Raw genomic sequence first — 19399 nt, forward strand, 5'->3', positions numbered from 1 at the left:
TTTAACCATGTTGCCCTTAGGCTTCAACCTCATACTATCATCATACAGCCAAAGTTTTTGCTTGGTATATGTGTGACGTCACATTTTAATAGATTACTCTACCAAATAAAGCATCACAAAATTTTGATAACGAGAACCAATCAGATTAACATGAAACGTACGAAAAGTAACTATTACAGTCATCCATAGGAGTACTTAGAGGAAAACCTGGGCATACAACCATGCCATAAGAAAACACAATTCTAAAAGTTTAACAGTCTTGCAAAAGGGTTGCCCTCAAGGCAACTAATACAAAAAGGCCTCATGGCCACGAACTACTCCTAAGACATCCAAGCAAGGAAATCTAGGCCGCACCGCTGCGTCTCCCGGATCCATCTCGAACCTCCCTCTCATCTGCTCCCACCAAAAGGTGATCATCGCAAAAGAGAAAACATAACAGAAACAACACAAAATGCAAGGGTAAGCTAGTGCAATTTAATCTTATCATGATCCAACAGACAAGTACTTAAACATTCCTTAACATGCAACACAACCGGCACAAAACATCATGTTATAGCAAACAAACAGGACACTATGACTCAATTATCCGGATAAATATATTAAGATCGGATTCACTGGACGCTTGCACTTGTGGTGGCCTCTACTGCTCTGCAGAGCCATTGCCAATGGGTTTCACCCTACCACACACAAGGTTAGCCTTTAAGCGTCTAAGGCCATTATCCTGCCAAAGACTAGGGCCTCCCGCTACTCTCACCACTTGGGTCAGTTTGCTCTACTTGAGACTCACTGACCCTTTAGAGTTTCGGGATGCGATCCTTACTTGAATCCTTATCTTAATATATACATTACACGCCACCATAAAGTCTCCCCACGGGACTCATGGAATTACGCCTATCACACCAAATTTATGTTTCATACCATATCCACCACCTTTTTCTCGAAACATCCAATTCTCATGCAAGTTCTCAACCAACCAACCAAACAAAATCCGTGTGTTATTCATGCCAACATACAAATTTTTAGTTCATAAGATTCAAACAACCACATAAACATATTCACATTCTTTAGGTTTGAAAGAAAGGGGTAAATAAATAAATCACAAAATTCACCCATCAAACAAGGAGGAAAAACAGAATCGGGACCACCCGTTGCAGTAGTCTCGCTCAAGCTAGGATTCGTCGCCCAGGCGAGAGAAGTTGTCTCGCTCAGGCGACTGGCTCTCGCTTAGGCGAGCCTACAACAGTGGGTCATTGGGAGATTCACGATCTCTCGCTCAGGCGACGCTGTCTCGCCTGAGCGAGCTGGCCTGTCGCTCAAAACGCAGCCCCTCGCCTGGGCGAGTGCTCGAGGCAGAACCAGGGTGAGCATTCTGATACTCTCGCCTAGGCGAGACGAGCTCGCTTGGGCGAGAATAGCAGAGCTCACCACTGTCAACCCACATGCAGTGGCGGAAACCGCCCAGATCCACTCCCAAACACACATGCAACTCCATTTCATCCAACAAAAGCACACTATGCACGCATATAAACATACAACGACCAAAAACAGCCAAGAATAATTTAAGACCGATGAATCTAGCTTCCCTTACCTTGTTTAGGTGCTAAAACGCAAAAGACCCGCAACTAGGAAGTACGTCAGCTCCAAGGACTAGAGCAGAGGGCTGGAACATGGAATGAAGACAAACAAGGGTATGAGACAAAACCCTAACCGGTCTAACTTACTTAAACGGTGCAAAGAAGAGGAAAAGGGACCCAAAACCTTAAGGTTTAACTTACTTGAAGGTGAGAAGGACTTGCTAGCTTGAAGCTGAACGAGAGTTGTGCCCTAGCAGAGCACTTTTCTAGGAATTTGAGAGGAAGAAGAGAGCTGCTTCTGCAAGAGAGACCAAGGCAATCTGTTTTTCTGAAACAGAGGTAAGTGAGAATGTGAGGGGGCTGGTAGGGTAGGGTGTCCTTCAGAAGGGCTGCCCTTGGGCCTACGAAGGGCCAGGCCCAAACCTCTGGGACAAGGAAAAAGGGCTTACAATATGTATGTCAGATTATTTGTAATTGATAATAATTCGATTAGTCAATTTATTATGTTAATTAATATTTCAGTATATAGCGTAATAACAATTTAATTATAATCTTTGTTACCTTAATTACATCAATTAATGTATTTTATTTTAATATAATATTAATTCAATTATCCTTACATTGATTATCTATAATTATTATATGTAAAGAGAATTTTTTTTTGTCCACATTTCATAATTTTAATATTATCTTTTACAATATAATTATTTATTAAATTTTTAATAATTAACATTTACTTCTACTTGTTTTTTATAAAATTGTTTATCTTCCCTCTTTTATTTTTCTTATTGATCAAGAGTTATTTTCTTATCTTATCTCTATTGGTTTCACTCTATTTCTAATAATAATTTTTAATAAATATAAATTATTTTGTATATTAACTTACTAATATTACATTATCATCACATATTAATATAATATCATACATATTTGAAAAATGCGTACACATAGATGTCATATTTACATAGTCTAAATAATATTAATCAAAATTAAATAATATTAATCAAAATATTAACATTAACTAATATAACTAAGGTAGCAGAGATATTAATTGGATTAATATTGAGCAAGTTAAAGATATTCAATAATAATATATAGTCAAAGGAATATTTTTTTCATTTGATATCTACACCATTATATAAAAAGTATATTACTTTTTATAACCTTTTTTCATATAATTATTCCAAAAAGTAAAATTAAATAAAATTAAACATTAAAAAAATCAGAAACTAACATATAGTACACCGTTATTTTTTTAAGGATCTAATTGAGACACATTTTAAAAGTTGTAATACAATTGAAATGTTTTAAAAAAAAATTAGGACCAAATTGACACATCTCCAAAATTGGAACTATCAAATTAATTAAGCGTATTCTTATATGATGATAAAAAAATTTGTTGTATGATATAATGAAAATAGTTATATATTTAAAATTGTGGAAGAAATACTAATATTTTAAAATATTTCACGAATCTATAATCATGCATTTATATTTTAAAGAAGAAAAACAATTAAAGTTATTTAATCCATTAATGAGTCCAAAAGAATTAGGCTTGCATTAAAATTTTAACCCATTAACTTATCATCTACTTTAGATAACTCACTAATTCAACTCATAAAGTTTTTTTTTTTTATAAATCAACAATATTAATTATTAGTAGTGATCACAATGTGGACTTGGCCTGGTGGATCAGTCTATAGGCTCACAAAAAATATGCAGAACGAGTTGAGATATTGAGTCCGTTGACTCACAAATTTTAACTCGCATAACCTGCAGCACACGTGGGCTAGAGGCTGAACGGGACAGGCTGGCCTACTAGCCTGCACTTAACCTAACTCTCTCAACCTAACCTCAAATCCTCCTAAATTAGATCCTTGGCAATTAGAGATGATAAATAAACTCGTCACGTTAGTATTGTTCGAACTCATCCTTATTTTGATGAGGAATCCTTACATTGACTAGATATAAATATGTGTATGGGAAATACTCGATTTTTTCAATCAAGTATGGGGATGAGGATGAGGATTTACATATCCACTTTGTCCCCGCATTGACTGTGTAATTATTTGACTTTGTTTGTTAGTAGTTGTTATTGTATTATTTTTATTGTAAATTGATTTATAGTTATTGTTTTTGTTTCAATTTATGATGGAGAAGATGTTAATTATCCAAATGTGGTACTAAATGAAAGATCATCTAAAGTTCCATCAAATGTTATTAACATAGAAGATGAAGAACAATATATTATTACCATGGTCCATGACGATGCAGAATTTATTACAGAACACTTTTAGACTGTTTGGACTATTTTTTAGACTATAACACTATTGGACTCTTTTTGGACTATTAGACTAGTTTTTACATTGAGATGTGAGGTTGCTTTGCAACTTTAATGTTCATGTCTAGGATTTGTAGAATATAGGTTTGTTGTGCTCGTAGAATATTATTTTTTTTGTATAAATAATTCTTTATGATTATATATATATATATATATATATATATATATATATATATATTTTTTTTTTTTTATTTTTTTTATTTTTTTTTTTGGTCTCTCAAATGTAGTTTTTTTTTTTAGTCTGTAATATTAAAAGTTATTTTTATGTTTTTAAATTTTAGAAAATTACATTCATGATTTTTCAAGTAAATCTCAATAACCATGTATTTATACTTCAATTTGGATTAGTATCCGTATCTAATACGTACTCGTATATCATATTATAGTCAATGACACATCATATGATAATATAAAAATATATAAATTTTATTTTAGTCCTTCGATGGTTGATTTTATTGTTTAATTATTTTATTTGTTTATTTAGGTAACATTGTCTTAACATAGCTTGATTATTTTTTTTGTACTGATAAGATTACAACTGACATTGAATTCTTTGTTTAAATTAAATATTATTTCTTATTTCAATTATTTAGGTCTCAAATTTGTACAAGTTACTTAAAGCAAATTTCTGTTATAGAAATTATAATTAAAAATAAATAAACATTTAACAAAATAATTGTATTTATTGAATCAGAATTTAGAATCAAATTTAAATAACAAAATAGCATTTCCAGGGAGTCGAACCCATCCATTGCTTAAAATGGCAATTATGCTATCCGTTATACTACAAAAACAACTCTGTGTATTAAAATCCTTTTATAAGAATATTATTTTTTAGTTTTTGCAATAAAATTAAATTGAAAAAAATGCGTTTGCCGGGAGTCGAACCCGGGTCTATTGCTTGGAAGGCAATTATCCTAACCGTTGGACTACAAACGCAATTTTGTTTCTTTTAACCTTACATTTTAATATATATTTTCCTTTGTAGTTAAAGAAAACAAAACTAAATTTTATAAAAATGCGTTTGCCCGGAGTCGAACCCGGGTCTATTGCTTGGAAGGCAATTATCCTAACCGTTGGACTACAAACGCAATTTTGTTTGTCAAAATCTTTTAATATTTAAAATTCCTTTGTTCTTGTAAGAAAACTATTTTGTCCAAGTGCATTGGACTACAAACGCAATTTTGTTTGCCAAAATCTTTTATTCTTTAATATATTTTCTTTGTTATATTGTTTGAAAGGCGATTATCCTAACGACAACACAATTTCATTTGTCAAAATCTTTTATTCTATAATATTTGTTTTATTTCAAGTAATAAATAAAATATAAATATGCACTTCTTGTATTACAAATCTCTGATTTTGAAAATATTGTGATGCTAAAGCTACAATTCGATATATACTGTAGAAAAGGTTGAAAGATTGCAAATTTGGTGATTATAAAACATATTACAAAAATGGTACATCTTAGTTCTCATTAAAAGCATTTTTCCAACATGGCATGTCAAATCTTACCCATTTAAAGCTTCAATTTTTTTTTTTTTTTTATGTAATATATCATCCATTTATAATCAATATTTGATTGCATTGTCGTATTAACATTTTCTATTAAATGTTAAGTTTAAAAAAAATGAATCAAAACCACACCCCTGACAGATCAAATTTGAAATAGTAAAAATCTAAAGTACCAAATAATATATAAAAAAAAAAAGTTTAATATTTAGTGTATAATCCAACATGATTGTCTCTAAAAGATTATATATATGTGAAAAAACAGAAGAAGAATAAGGACAAAAATATAGTTAAGTCTAACTAACATCTATGGTGTTGGTGGTTAGAGCAAAGTTTCATCTGAAGAGGAAACAAAACCAAAACCAGTGTCTCACACCCTTTCTTCTGGCATATTTTCTAGCAAAGGATAGATCATAGGAAACCACAACTTACCAACAAGAGAAAAAATCAAACATGTGAAAGAAAGAGTGCTTCCTTCTTCTAAGCTTTAGGTGCCTTCATGTGATGTGAGGTGTGACAATGCGGCAAAAAGAGAGTTTTTCATCTCTTTCATTTCACAAAAACAATATTATAAGCACCTAACCCTCATCTTCTTCACCCTTAAATCCACCCTACCTTTATTTTCCCTGCATTCATTCTCTTTGTGCACCAAACCAACCAAACCCTTCTCTTATCTTATACACTTCAGTTTGTTTACTAGCTTTTCTTTTTGGTTCATCAACAAATTAGTTCAAAGCAACAAACTTTAACTGCACAACATCTAGAAATCACTACCCTTTTGGCTCTGGACTTTGTTTCTCAATTTCCCTGCTAGTCATGGGGGTCTTGTCCATAGGGTATTCTTACTCATCAAGTTTTCTCAGTAAACTCATTGCAGTGCCACAAAACAGTGTTTGGTACTCTTCAAGGAGGAAAACAAATGTTGTGTACTGTCAGGGGGGAGGGAATGTGATCAAGTCCTCAGGCTTTTCTTCTGTGTTGACAGAAAGATCATCATTGGTTGGCACTGATAATAATGCAGCTGCAACTCTGATGGAGGCAGGGAACTTGGTCTTGTCACAAAATGTGAAAAATCAAGCTGAGATTGTTGTGAAGGATTTGATGCCTTATGGTGCACCAACAACATTGATAGGGTTGGAAGATGGAATAGGCATCGTCAAATTTCTGAGAGGGAAGAAGTTTTTCATTACTGGGGCAACTGGTTTTCTAGCCAAAGGTTTGTATGTCAAATATAATCATTTGTGGTGATAATATGCTAAGCATCTTTAGAGTCTTCAGTGGTTTAATTTAGTTTGTTCCTTTAATTCAGTTTTTATTGAGAAGATTCTAAGGACAGAACCAGAAGTGGGAAAAATGTACCTTCTGATCAAGGCAAAGAATAAGCAAGCTGCAATGGATAGATTGCAAAATGAAGTAAGGTTTTTAAGAATTTCGCAGTCTATCTGGTTTGAGAAAAAAGACAACTATTTTCACACATAATTACAAAAAGGGTATTTTAGTTTCTCTTTGTTTCAAGATTTGTGCATGAAATAGTCCTGTTTTCACTGTTTGTATATGATTCTTTTGGAATACAGAACAAGCAGAAAATAAGATGATGTTTGTGTAGTTTTGAACATAGGAATGAGTAGAAAATGTTTTGTCATGCCAACAAGCTCTTGTTTTTTCAGCTTGCATTTCTCCAAGTACATGGCTTCATTTCATGATCTCATTAATATTATGTTCGTGTTTAGATCATAAATACAGAGCTTTTCAGAAGTCTTCAACAAGTCCATGGAAAATCGTACCAAGCCTTTATGTTGAGCAAGCTAGTTCCTGTTGTAGGCAATATTTGTGAACACAATCTTGGACTAGACGAAGATATATCAAACTTAATTGAAGAGGAGGTAGATGTCATTGTAAATTCTGCAGCTAATACAACATTTGATGAAAGGTTAGCCTCTAAAACCCTCCATAAGCTTCTTCACCAATGATAAGTTCTTTGTCTAATCATTTGAGTAATAATGTGATTAGATATGACACTGCTATCAACATAAACACCATAGGACCATGCCGTCTCATGAACATTGCCAAAAAGTGCAAGAGGCTTAAGCTTTTTCTCCATGTTTCAACAGGTAAAAATACAACAAAGAGCTTAAAAATCAGATGCATGTGCTGTGTATGATTTACATGTATATTACCAAAATGACAAAAACTCTTTCTTGTAATGAACAGCATATGTGAATGGACAAAGGCAAGGTAGGATCATGGAAAGACCATTTAGCATTGGAGAGTGCATAGCAAAAGAAAAGTTCATATCTGAAGTTTCACCAAAATACCTTCCCACATTGGACGTTGAAGGAGAAATCAATCTCGTTTCAAATTACAAAGGGGATGTTGAAGACAACATACTAGCTCAGAAGATGAAGGAGATTGGTCTAGAGAGGTATTCAGTGTCCTTATGAAGGTTTTAAATTGTTGTTTTGGTTTCATTGCAATCATATATCCTACAAAAAGTTACAGATAAATGTGACTGATGCAACTAGTGTTACTGTTGTGGAGATTCCAAAAACCATAAAATTACAACCACAACACAACTATGGACGCAGAAAGTTTGTTAATAACTTCTATGTTACCTTTCTTATTGTGATAAGATCAAGAAAAAACAGTAGAAACAGAAGGGTTTGCAATTTTGATCATAAAATTCAGAATCTGGTTTGATCGTTGAGTTATTTCCAACACAGGGCCAGAAGATATGGGTGGCAGGATACTTATGTGTTCACAAAGGCTATGGGAGAAATGATGATTGACAAATTGAGAGGGGATATTCCAGTTGTTGTAATGAGACCAAGTGTCATTGAGAGCACTTTCAGTGAACCATTTCCTGGGTGGATGGAAGGAAATAGGTGAGTATTGGTTTAAGCTTAAAAAAAAAGTGATTTTAAGATAGCAGAAAGTAATTTTCTTTTAGAGACTTTTCAGAAGTTACTGTTTCATAACTTCTCAAAAGAAACTAAAATCTGATTTCCTTCTTCAAGTTCTAATTCTTTTAAATGCTCACCAAATACTTTCAACATGTTTGAAAAGTGACACTTCTGAGAAGAAGAATCTGAACAAACTGTACTCTAAATTTGTCTGCTATAATTCTTGCAACCACCAGGATGATGGATCCAATAGTTCTCTGCTATGGGAAAGGCCAGCTAACAGGTTTCTTGGTGGATCCAAATGGAGTGCTTGATGTAGTAAGGGACATTAAAGAATTAGATTACTTAAACAATTCTTAAACTCCATAGATTAATACATTATTCACAATTCTCAGACTAAATAAACAGTGCTTCATTTTCTCTCATCATAGGTTCCAGCTGACATGGTTGTGAATGCAACCTTAGCAGCAATGGCAAGGCATGGAGTGACCCAGAAGCCAGATATCAATGTGTACCAAATTGCTTCATCAGTGGTGAACCCCCTAGTTTTCCAAGACCTGGCAAAGCTTCTGTATGAACATTACAGTTCCTCACCATGCATTGACTCAAAGGGTAGGCCAATTCAAGTTCCATTGATGAAGTTGTTCAGTTCTACAGAAGAATTCTCTGGTCACCTGTGGAGAGATGCAACTCAAAAAAGAGGTCTCAAGAACATGTCTCAAAAACTTGAAAACATGTGCAGAAAATCAGTGGAGCAAGCAAAGTACTTGGCCAACATTTATGAACCATACACATTTTATGGTGGAAGGTTAGATACTCTTTTCATTTCATTGCAGAAAGAAAAAAAAAAACATCAATTTTCATGTAAACTAAACTCTATAACTTAAGTCAAGAATCTTACAATACATAACAGTTCATGATTACATGATACTGCAAAAAAGTTACAACACATAACAGTGTAAAATAGTTTACTGATTTAAAACCAAGAACTGTGATGTGATGCAGGTTTGATAACAGTAACACACAGAGATTGATGGAAAGTATGTCTGAAGAAGAAAAGAGAGAATTTGGGTTTGATGTAAAGAGCATTGATTGGAAAGAGTACATCACCAATGTTCATATACCAGGACTAAGGAGACATGTGATGAAGGGAAGAGGAATGAGTAACCAGTAACTTCCAAGTTCTGCCATGAAACCACTGCTTTTATTTATGCTGCAACAAACTGTACTAATGTATGTGCATTTCCTTCTTTCATTGAATCCATTAGGGTGTGGCAAAAACTACTACAAGGACATGCTTCATTATTTATACTGTAATTTAATAATAAGAATAATCAAATCTCTGTAATTGACTACTCCCCAGTTTCACTTATTTACACCTTTGCTTCGTATTTTAATTCTCAAATTCATTTAGGTGAACTTTCAAAAACATAATTCCATCAGTTTTTGAGGCAAAAGATGTATACTTTATTTAGAAACATTTCATTCTCCAAAATATATCATTTACTATTATATAAAATGAGAATGAGAATATTACGTTCAAAAAGAATTTATTCAAGAGACTGCACGAGAAAATAATAAAAGAAATAGTAAGAGAAGACTATAAAGTTCCTAAAGTGAATTAGTGAAGCAGAAAAAAGTTCAAAAAAGAAGAAAGGGAAAACGTTGTGGTTATTGAGTGTAAATTATTATAATAAAATGGTTGAAAACATTGTAATAAGTCGTTGATGCGTAGGTGACTTATGATTTAAGTAGAAGTTTTTCAAGTTTCAATTCCTAGTACAAACTATAAGTCTAATATTTATAAAACATAAATTATAACTATCCATTATTACTTCCATTAACTTTTAGTGTCGATAGTCTTAACTTGGATGTTTATTATTGATGACATTTTAATCTTTATTTTCAAAATCTTCATTATTTTAACTGTCTTATTAAGATACTATTTTGATAAATAAAAGAATTACAATTTCATTTGAACAATATATTACATTCCAGAAAATATCAATCTCAATTTCATCAAACTAAAGCCTTTCTACTCTTTTTTATATTTATTTTTATTATTTTTTTGTGACATAATGTATAACTCTCAATTTTGAAACTGTTCAATTGATTATACCTTTAATTTATTATGTAGCCTAATAATATATCTTTTATTTTTTTTTATTCTTAGTTTTATTTTATTTGAAAACTTTTCTTTCATTACACAAATTTTTATTCTTTGTCAACTGTTTAACTTATACCGTCAAATTCACTTAAATTTTTAAGTACTTTATTCTTTCAATGTTTACAAAAATAATAGATGATAAAGTTTTTAGGAAACTTCAATTATGTGTAATAGTTTATATTCTCTGCAATTACTCGACATTTATTCAATCGTCAACTGGTACTCTCTTTTAATATTTATGCAAATTTCTTTCTTAATGTTCAACATAAAAAATTGGTGTCATTTTAACATTAATTTTTTAATAATATTATTATATTTGTTTAATTGTAAATTTTATCTATTATAAAAAATTATTTAATTAATAGCTTACCTGATACGAGAACATGTACAAATGTGACTATAAAATATACACGCGACCAGATTAAGTCGAATAAAACACAAATGTTATACTCACCAAAATAAGAACGGAAATAAAAATGAATTTACTGAATATAAAAAACAAGTATTGTAAAACATTCTCATAATTTTATATTAAACAACTTGCTTTATTACACATTATTCTATGCTGCAAAGTTGCATATGCACCAATCCAACAAGTATTAGTACTTTAAGAAAAAGTAGTATTATGTGTAATCCGTAATTTATAACACAACAAAGAGCCTTTCCTTCTTCTTTTTTCCTAGTTTGCATTCGCCACAACACTCCCAAGAAATCCAACACATCCGCGAGGAAATGAATGTCTATTACTTTTGATAGCTCAAAATAATCATTCAACCTTTCATGTTCAAATAAGGAGAAAATATTATATACATGTTTAAAAGTTTCTTGCTCAATACTGTTAAATATATGCCACTTAAATTTTCCTTCGCTATGCATGGCTTAGTTATTCATTAAAACTATAGTAGTACACCTAAACGATGCACATTAAAATAAATTTTGTACTTCAAAAATAATTGGCAGAGTTTATTATGTACATCTCGGGTATTGGTTGATTTGAACATGTTTATTAAGAACATCCTCATAATGTTATAATATCAATAAATAAATAAAATGACTTAAAATGTTAAAATATAATAGTTCATTGAAATAATTTAAATATATCATAAAAGACTCTTAGGACCATATGATAATCATATTATTTTATGAAAGTATTAAGCATAAACTAAATGTATCAAAATATAAAAATATAAACATTTTCGTTTCATAACTAAAATAATTTAGTTGTTCATGCCCAAATCATGTCGCTAATCTAACCCGGTCCATTGTCTTGAATTTGCCAGTTTTTTTGCCAGTTTTTTTGTATGCCCATTGTCTTGAACTTTCTGTTTTCTGTGTATTTGATTATAATAGTTGTTTGGCTGCAACATGGTGAGGAGAGGGGACATGTTTGACAAGTGTGTGTGTGTGTGTGTGTTTTTACTGGCTATCTTATCTCAGACCAAATCATAAACACCGATAATGTAATGAAATTTAACGTAATTAGTATGAACAAAACTGAATCACTATCATCATGCAGCTTTAACTGAAAATTGATGGAACAAAGCAATGCAAATCATCAACAGATATAAAATCCCTTGCTACTAAAGACAGGGAAACACAAACAAAAAAAATATCCACATTTCGCCGGCCATCATCTAAGGAGATTTCTCCAATAGGATGTCCAACAAGTTCTTGGGCGTCACAAAAAAAAACTGGAATTTTTTACCTGCCTATTTTACATCAAAGCAGTATTGGGCAGTCGCCGAAAATGTTTGAAGTGCGTACCCATAGATTAAGTGCTTACAGCAATCTCATCAATGCGGATGAGGATGAACAAACTACACGCCATTTGTGCAGAATGAGTTGTAACTATGACATCAGTATGATATGCTGCAGCAGCAACATCATAGGAAGTAATCAGGCGTTCTACGGGTAACATCAGGTTCTCCTCTTCTAGGAGCAGGGTCAAACTGCAACAACATTCCAAATTTAGGCCCTGCATGAAATTAACTTACCATGCAGTATTGAAGAAAATTTATATTAAACAAGAGAGGAAGGGAAACCTGGATAAATGTGTGGCCCTTGGAATCGTCAACCTCCAAAATTGAAGCCATGTTCCCACATCGGTAACAGTAGTTAGGTGCACTAAAAATGGTAACCACCTTCTGTTCCTGTTTCAACAAAACAATGGACGTTTAAAACTTCACTCCTTTAATTCCAAAAGGCAACAGACAAAAAAGATTATTCCGTGAGAAGGTCAATTACATGAGCCCAGTTAAATCCATCCATAACCAGCTGATGAGCTCTAGCAATTAACTTAAGCTTGTTGGAGTGATTAAATTGTTCAGATATATCCTGAAAGAGAATGTGAATTTGAATTAGAAAATAAAATACAGTAGCCACTCTCTCTCAATGCTTAAAAACTAACATCTAACCAGGTATAGTATAGAATCGAGAAATTAATTGTATATTTAGCTACCTGGCCAAAAGTATATCCTGCACCACGAGGAGAAATTCCCCAGCCACACCTATCATCAGGGTCAGACCACAACAGATCACACATCGGCCCTTCATGAGGAACTTCTTGAACGCGATCAAAGTTCCTTATGTTATCAAGAGTCTCAATCGAAGGTGAAAGCCCACCATGCAAACAGAATATTTCGGACTCGACCTGGAAAGGGCCATATTAAATTAGAAGCTGAATGATCAAAACCCATAACTGTGACCTTCAACTACCAATTTTCTACCATTATGGCAAGACTATCATTATGATGAAAATGAATGCCAATTGAAATAGTTTCCAATTACAAACTAACAGAACAAACCTGAGCATTTAAATTCACTAACACAGAAATCCAATGTAGTTTCATGATCATGGTCTTTTGCTTAAAAGACCACATAGATCACCTTTAAAAGGCAGCAATTTCGAAAAAACTAACTAATTTGGAAAAATAATCAATTACAAACCCTCTCTATGTTTTGCACAACTTTGTGAATTTGCTAAAATTTATGATATCATGACTTGGTCCAGCATCACACTCATCCCTCCAACATTTTACTTCTCAATAGAACATGTAAATTTTTAGTTTAAAATTTGAATAAATGGGTACTACTTTAGGGTAAAGGGTTTCTACAACCCTCAACTGACCAAAAAAGGGGAAATGTTGATAATTTTGATTAATCCACTACAAAGAATGTAGTTTAAATTTACATAATAACCGATATGAAGTTTATTCTCAAAATTTATTGTTCTTTTCGAATGTTAAAATCACAAGCGAGGAAATAAAATATACTAACCAATGCAGTCAATGGAAAGAAATCAAAAAGGTCTGTAAAAGTCTTCCAAACATTAGCATTACCATACCTGCAAAAAAATCATATGAATTATTATATGCATTTAAAGGAAACATGGAATTAGATAAATCTATAAGATAACATTTTATTATCAATTCATAGTCTCATAAAGTGAACCTAAAATAGAATTAAATCCAGATCAACTCAGGTTGAATGTTGATCTAAATCCAGTCAATGCTGTTAAATGGCTTGGCAGATTTCTTATCAATTGCCACAGACAACAGTGAAGGGTGGCTCACTATGGCAGCATCATAGGGTGTAATGATGTGGTTATGTGTTTATATGGAATAATTTTGGCCTTCCTCCATTGATAACACTGAATCCAATAACATATATTTGTTCAAATTTATTAGGGGTATTAGTCATAATGAGCTCAAGCTCATTGACATTAAGATTAATAATCCTAAAATATTTCTATCACATTCATGGATGCAAGTATTACCTTTACCCTATGTTTGGATAGGAAAAGAGAATAGGGAAGAAAATTTTAAAATTTGATTTCTCTTGTTTGGTTGGAAGAGAAGATAAAGAGAAAGCTGAGTTCAAGAAACAAAAATGTCAAATTTTCTCTCCAATTCAAATTTCAAAATTTTCTTTTCCCATTTCTTTCCCCACATCCAAACGAAAATTCAATCCCAAATCTCTTAAGTATTAAAGCCTTCATTGTAGATATACAACCATGGTCAGATGTTGCCACATATCAAACAAAATAAAAAGCTGAACATCTCCAAATAGAGGATCTGGAATCAAATGGTTGCATACAGTGTTAAATCTCTGGAACAGCTCAGACGACACTCCAGTTCAGTGTGTAAAGAAACTTGCAAATCAAATCTAATTCTAAAAGAACACCACCAAAGAAAATTGCAGGAGACAAATACCAAGGATTTCCCAAATAGCCTATATAGTACATGCCTTAAGTTTTTAACATAAGTTCATGGAAACAAAATAGCCTACATTAACGATTAGAAAAAGTTTAACTGAAACATAAGCAAAATTACAAGTATATACATTGCCCTTTAAAAAGAACTATCCCCTTCCCACCAAATTGAACTCTAAATGAAGGTATTGAAACTCACTTTCTGAGGCACTCATCGTAAAAACCGTATACTTGAGTGATCTGTGCAAAAAAAAAGTAAAAAAGATTAAGAAAGGAACAACTAAGACGTGTGTCTTAAAATCAAAGCCACCAACAACACATTATGCAACTAAAAAACCCTCCAAAACAAGTTAATTTTTGAAGGATTAAAGAATACAAGCTACACAGTAACTCCATAAAAAAGTCAGAAAATGGAGCTCAGAAAACATAACATATAACTTTGAATGGATGAAGATTCTGAATGCATACCTGTCGACTTTCATGATTTCCTCTAAGAATAGTAATTCGCTGAGGATATCGCACTTTCAGTGACACAAGAAGCTGGAGATAATAATTAATCAGTACCTCTAACACACAATACATCAATAAGAAGTAATATACGAAGACATGTTAAAATAAATAAACATGCAGCAACTTCACCATTATTAATTTATTCAAGGGAGAATAACAGCATAAATAATATCCAAAAAAAAAAATTGCAATCTTTTAGATGTAGTCATGTACATAAACATGCTGACATTAAAGGAAAGGAATTAACTTCAACAGATGATTTAAATCTAGTACGATTAGATATTACAACCTTTAATGATCGCAAATAGAAAATGTCAATTTAAAAACAAAATCAAATATACAACCATAGTTTCAAATATATTAATTTCAGGTTTGACATTTCATCAGAATATTACTTTCTTAAACCCCCAACAATACCCAAAAATCTCAGTAATACCTCCACCTAATATAGTACAGACTTATATATAACATCTAATCTATTTATCAACTGCAAACCTTTCTAAATCTAACTTTGTTGAAACTTGAAAGGAGCTCCTTCCCATTTGGGGATAATCTAATATTCTATTTCACCCTAATAGGAAGAAGCAACTTCAATGCATACCCATACTTTCATAGATCTCACAAGCCAAAAAATGTGAAAAACATAACATGCAAACGCCCAGAGGTTTTTTATTCCTTTTTCTTTTGGGGTGAATAGGAGTGGGGACGAACAGATAAATCACAAAGCAACAACTATTATAGGTGCAGAATACTCAATAAGTTTGTCTTCAATGTACTTACTGTTACAGTTTCAACTGAGTAATAACCCCGGTCCACATAATCACCCATAAACAAGTAATTAGTATCTGGACACTGTAAAAAGAACAAAAATTCTTAGATTCCATATCTAAAAAGTCAGCAAAGTATAATATAAAAAACAAAAACAGAAACCTTATCACAAAAAGTTCATTTTGCACCAGTGACACATGTTAGTAAACTTTAACGTGGTAATATTAGGGTTGAAGTGAATTCAAGGAGTAGTTTCCTGGTTATACAATCTACTCCACGATACCTCTGAAGCACTTCAATCTTCAAAAGCCTTTTCTTTGGCAGGTCTCAATTAGTTAGTTAAGAATTCCCCAGCTGAAACAGAGAGTTGAATACAAAAGGAAAGTGATAGTCAGAACTGATACCTTCCCTCCAATTCGAAATAGTTCTGCAAGATCATGAAACTGCCCGTGAATATCACCACAAATTGTCACGGGGCTTTTCACAGGCTGTGATACAAGAGAGAGAAAGGTGAGATGTATAGGCACCAGAGAAAGTCATAAAGCTCGAGAGTGAAACCAGATAAAAGTAACAGGCAATAAAAGAAATAATATCAGACAAATGAACCCAAATAAGGGGGGAACCTAAAACAAATGATGTACAAAAGGCAACAACTCATTCCTGCTACAAAGGATTACTTTTCATACAAAGAATGGAACAGATGAAAAAGCTTTGAAAAGTACGAACAATATCTAGAGAAATATTGACAGATGATAAAAGGAAGAAAGGGTTGTACCTGGACATTACTTTCATCCATTAAAATTTCCTTAGCCTTCTCACATAAAACTCTTACCTACATCAGAAACAAGAGCAACTATTTATTTTTATATTTATTTACACAAAAATAACATTAGTCGGAGGAGGAAATGATATTGGAGACAACGTCCAAAAAATAAGAGCCATGATTGTGTCATTACAACAATCCACAAAAAGAAAGAAACAAAAGCCAACATTAGTGATTACTTTTAGAGCAAAACAAGTATCAAGGAGCAAATAGATCACAAAAGAAGCAATGGAAGTTATTCATTTTCCCATTTAAGTCAATTTTCATTTTTCAAGATACAAACTTTGAGAGACAATATCTTTTTTGCAGGGCGAAACAAAAAAGCAATAATGTTTAGTGAAAACCCACAGATGTAATATAAAAAGTATCTTTTTTTGGAAAGCACGAAAGTAATATAAAAAGTAGAAAAGATCAGAGGTAGCAGTCTTGCTCTTCAATGTAGAGGTTTAGTGAGAAAAGCCACAGATGTCCATGAGTACTGTCAGCCATGACGCAAACAAAGCCGTGACAACCTTACGCACATAACTCTGTTATGACAATGCTATATAATATACAATACAAGAAACAAAATTACTTCATCTCGGCAAATGCATTACAGAACTAGCAACGCTCCGTGAGAATTCTGATCCCATAATCAAATACCCTTCAAAAGACAAACAGCCCGGGCACAACGATCCCAAAAATTTGGGACAAGGGTCAGAGGAAAGCAACATCATCCTTACAAAGTGAAGAGGCTGTGGTTTACAACCACCCTACACACCATCACAAGGGACATGCCTAAAATGAGCTGTTTGGTTTAACCAGTTTAAACAATACTCTCATCAAATTCTCACATCCAAAGTAGAAGCTATTCCATATAGCTTCTGATTTCCACTGTTTTCTGCCCCTCACTCCAAAGCAAGCCCTGCCCGAGTTTCAAGAACATAAAATCCTAAACTAGATTTCCAAATATCATACATGCCAAACCGGAAACGTCTCATAACAACATATTCCTAAATCCTAACTTAAGGAAGCAATTCGTAACATCCATATACCATAACCAACCAACCATAATTAAAATTCCTTCAAAACCCACGAAATTGATCACTTAATTTCCCTTACCAACTCTCCAACTACATCCAAATCCAATCAGGACTACAGGAAACTGCACTGAAAATTGCCGAAAAAGAAAATCGTTTTTGTAAACAATTTCCATTTCTATAAAAAAGAAAGTTCTTCTCCGCACATCTTGTCAGAGCGATATCCATCTCGATCCTATCAATTCTCCCATTCTCGGAGATTCCAAAGCCGGAAAGAAAGCGAAACAAACACAAAACGAAAAAGAAAAAAAAAACACCGAACAATTTCAAATCTCGGAAAACAGTGAATTCCGCATCGACACGAAACGGATCGTGTCGAACGAGGGGAAAACAAACCTGGTGCTCGGATAGCGGCTTGCATTGCATGAGCTGCGAGATCTGCTCGTCGAGATCGAAGTTGGATTCCGCCGATGGCAACGAATTGGCGCCCATGTCGCTGCAGGATTGGATTAGGGGAAAATGGAAACCCTAACCCTAACGGAGAAAGCGATTTGGTTTTCTCCGGTGTGGGGAGAGAGCAGAGTGACGAGTAAGTGAAAATAATGGAGTGTTACGTAATGGCGGTTGATTTGCACAAACTATGTGCTCTCTCAGTAAAACGCTCTTTTTGTTTGTTTCTTTCTTATTTTGGTTTTTTCTTCCCTTCTCTGGCGTTCTCCAATTCGCGGTTTATCATCATTGCATGCTCTTTGAACAAGGTGACATTAATTTTTTTTTTTAATAGATAAATTAAAGAGTTTATGTTTAATCATTAATTTCTTTTTACAGAAATAGAAACAATTAATTTCAAGAGTTTAACAATTCATTTTTTTAAATAAATACATTAATTTCAAGAGTTTAATAATTAATTTTATTTTAAAACATTTAATACCATTAACTTCGAGCGTTAGTTTTTCATTTATTTTTTAAATAGTTGGATTAGTCTTTTTTTAAAATTATAAATAAATTTAGTCTTTAATATTTAGAAATGTGTGAATTTAATCTTTAAACTAAAGTTTAAGTATTTTAGATTGTTTATCTCGTTTGACACATGTTCACTTCAATATTAATTGATAAAAGCATTTGAAACGTCAAATATAATAAAATATATTTGAAACCTCAAATAAACTTAATAAAATTTGGTTTAAAAGACTAAATTTATGTATTTACAGAGTTTAAAGACTAAATTGATTCAAAATTTTCAGAACTAATTTCAGTTTTTACTAAAAATCGAATAATAAAAACATATTTAACTCTTTTTAAAAATATGAAAGATAATTAAAATTTTCACCTTTAAATAGTTTTATGTTTTAACGAGTTATAAGACCCGCATGTGTTCACTTTTTTTATCATATAAAAGTAATAGAATTATTATTATTACAATTATAAAATTAAATATGAATAATTATATTGATATTTTTTATTTATTTTTAGCTAGTTTTATAATTAAAAAAATATTTAAGTTTAAAAAATCAATCAAATAAAAAAATCTTATAAAAAATTTAATAAAATAATTATTTTAATTTAAAAAATATT

General features: G+C 32.3%; 2 protein-coding genes, 1 long non-coding RNA gene and 2 other non-coding genes across 5 annotated transcripts; 1 reads left to right on the forward strand and 4 right to left on the reverse strand.

Annotated features, from left to right (window-relative positions):
- Window positions 1-136: 136 nt before the first annotated feature.
- Window positions 137-1988, reverse strand: LOC114192737 (uncharacterized). The gene is made up of 3 exons (XR_003606138.2): window positions 1776-1988; window positions 1589-1660; window positions 137-393 (listed from the first exon to the last, which is right to left on the reverse strand). It is a non-coding gene; the product is annotated as an uncharacterized LOC114192737 (long non-coding RNA).
- Window positions 1989-4782: 2794 nt separating this feature from the next.
- On the reverse strand, window positions 4783-4854 carry TRNAG-UCC (transfer RNA glycine (anticodon UCC)). The gene has a single exon. It is a non-coding gene; the product is annotated as a tRNA-Gly (tRNA).
- An 80-nt stretch (window positions 4855-4934) lies between these two features.
- Window positions 4935-5006, reverse strand: TRNAG-UCC (transfer RNA glycine (anticodon UCC)). The gene has a single exon. It is a non-coding gene; the product is annotated as a tRNA-Gly (tRNA).
- Window positions 5007-5838: 832 nt separating this feature from the next.
- On the forward strand, window positions 5839-9718 carry MS2 (Jojoba acyl CoA reductase-related male sterility protein). Its single transcript, XM_028080007.2, has 9 exons — window positions 5839-6643; window positions 6737-6840; window positions 7158-7357; window positions 7438-7538; window positions 7639-7849; window positions 8148-8309; window positions 8564-8645; window positions 8759-9135; window positions 9333-9718. The coding sequence occupies exons 1-9, from the start codon at window positions 6244-6246 to the stop codon at window positions 9499-9501; spliced, it is 1806 nt and encodes a 601-aa protein (XP_027935808.1). The 5' UTR covers window positions 5839-6243; the 3' UTR covers window positions 9502-9718.
- Window positions 9719-11979: 2261 nt separating this feature from the next.
- On the reverse strand, window positions 11980-18532 carry LOC114191768 (serine/threonine-protein phosphatase PP2A-4 catalytic subunit-like). The gene is made up of 11 exons (XM_028081149.2): window positions 18221-18532; window positions 16758-16814; window positions 16387-16470; window positions 15995-16066; window positions 15173-15244; window positions 14904-14944; window positions 13771-13837; window positions 12953-13144; window positions 12739-12828; window positions 12537-12644; window positions 11980-12443 (listed from the first exon to the last, which is right to left on the reverse strand). Exons 1-11 carry the CDS (start codon window positions 18314-18316, stop codon window positions 12378-12380), a joined length of 945 nt encoding a protein of 314 aa, XP_027936950.1. The 5' UTR covers window positions 18317-18532; the 3' UTR covers window positions 11980-12377.
- Window positions 18533-19399: the final 867 nt, after the last annotated feature.

Source organism: Vigna unguiculata, chromosome 7 (genome assembly GCF_037176805.1).
Source record: "Vigna unguiculata cultivar grain cowpea cultivar isolate G323 ecotype 2 chromosome 7, ASM3717680v1, whole genome shotgun sequence".
Classification (NCBI taxonomy): domain Eukaryota; kingdom Viridiplantae; phylum Streptophyta; class Magnoliopsida; order Fabales; family Fabaceae; genus Vigna; species Vigna unguiculata.

Excerpts from the sequence above, each read along its gene's own strand:
- MS2 (XM_028080007.2), top strand. The coding sequence starts at position 6,244 with ATGGGGGTCTTGTCCATAGGGTATTCTTACTCATCAAGTTTTCTCAGT. Across the intron at positions 7,539-7,638 it reads TTTTCTCCATGTTTCAACAG|CATATGTGAATGGACAAAGG; the intron begins GTAAAAATACAA and ends TGTAATGAACAG. Across the intron at positions 8,646-8,758 it reads CAAATGGAGTGCTTGATGTA|GTTCCAGCTGACATGGTTGT; the intron begins GTAAGGGACATT and ends CTCTCATCATAG.
- LOC114191768 (XM_028081149.2), bottom strand. The coding sequence starts at position 18,316 with ATGGGCGCCAATTCGTTGCCATCGGCGGAATCCAACTTCGATCTCGAC. Across the intron at positions 15,245-15,994 it reads ACTCAGTTGAAACTGTAACA|CTTCTTGTGTCACTGAAAGT; the intron begins GTAAGTACATTG and ends TATTATCTCCAG. Across the intron at positions 13,838-14,903 it reads TACGATGAGTGCCTCAGAAA|GTATGGTAATGCTAATGTTT; the intron begins GTGAGTTTCAAT and ends ATTTTTTTGCAG.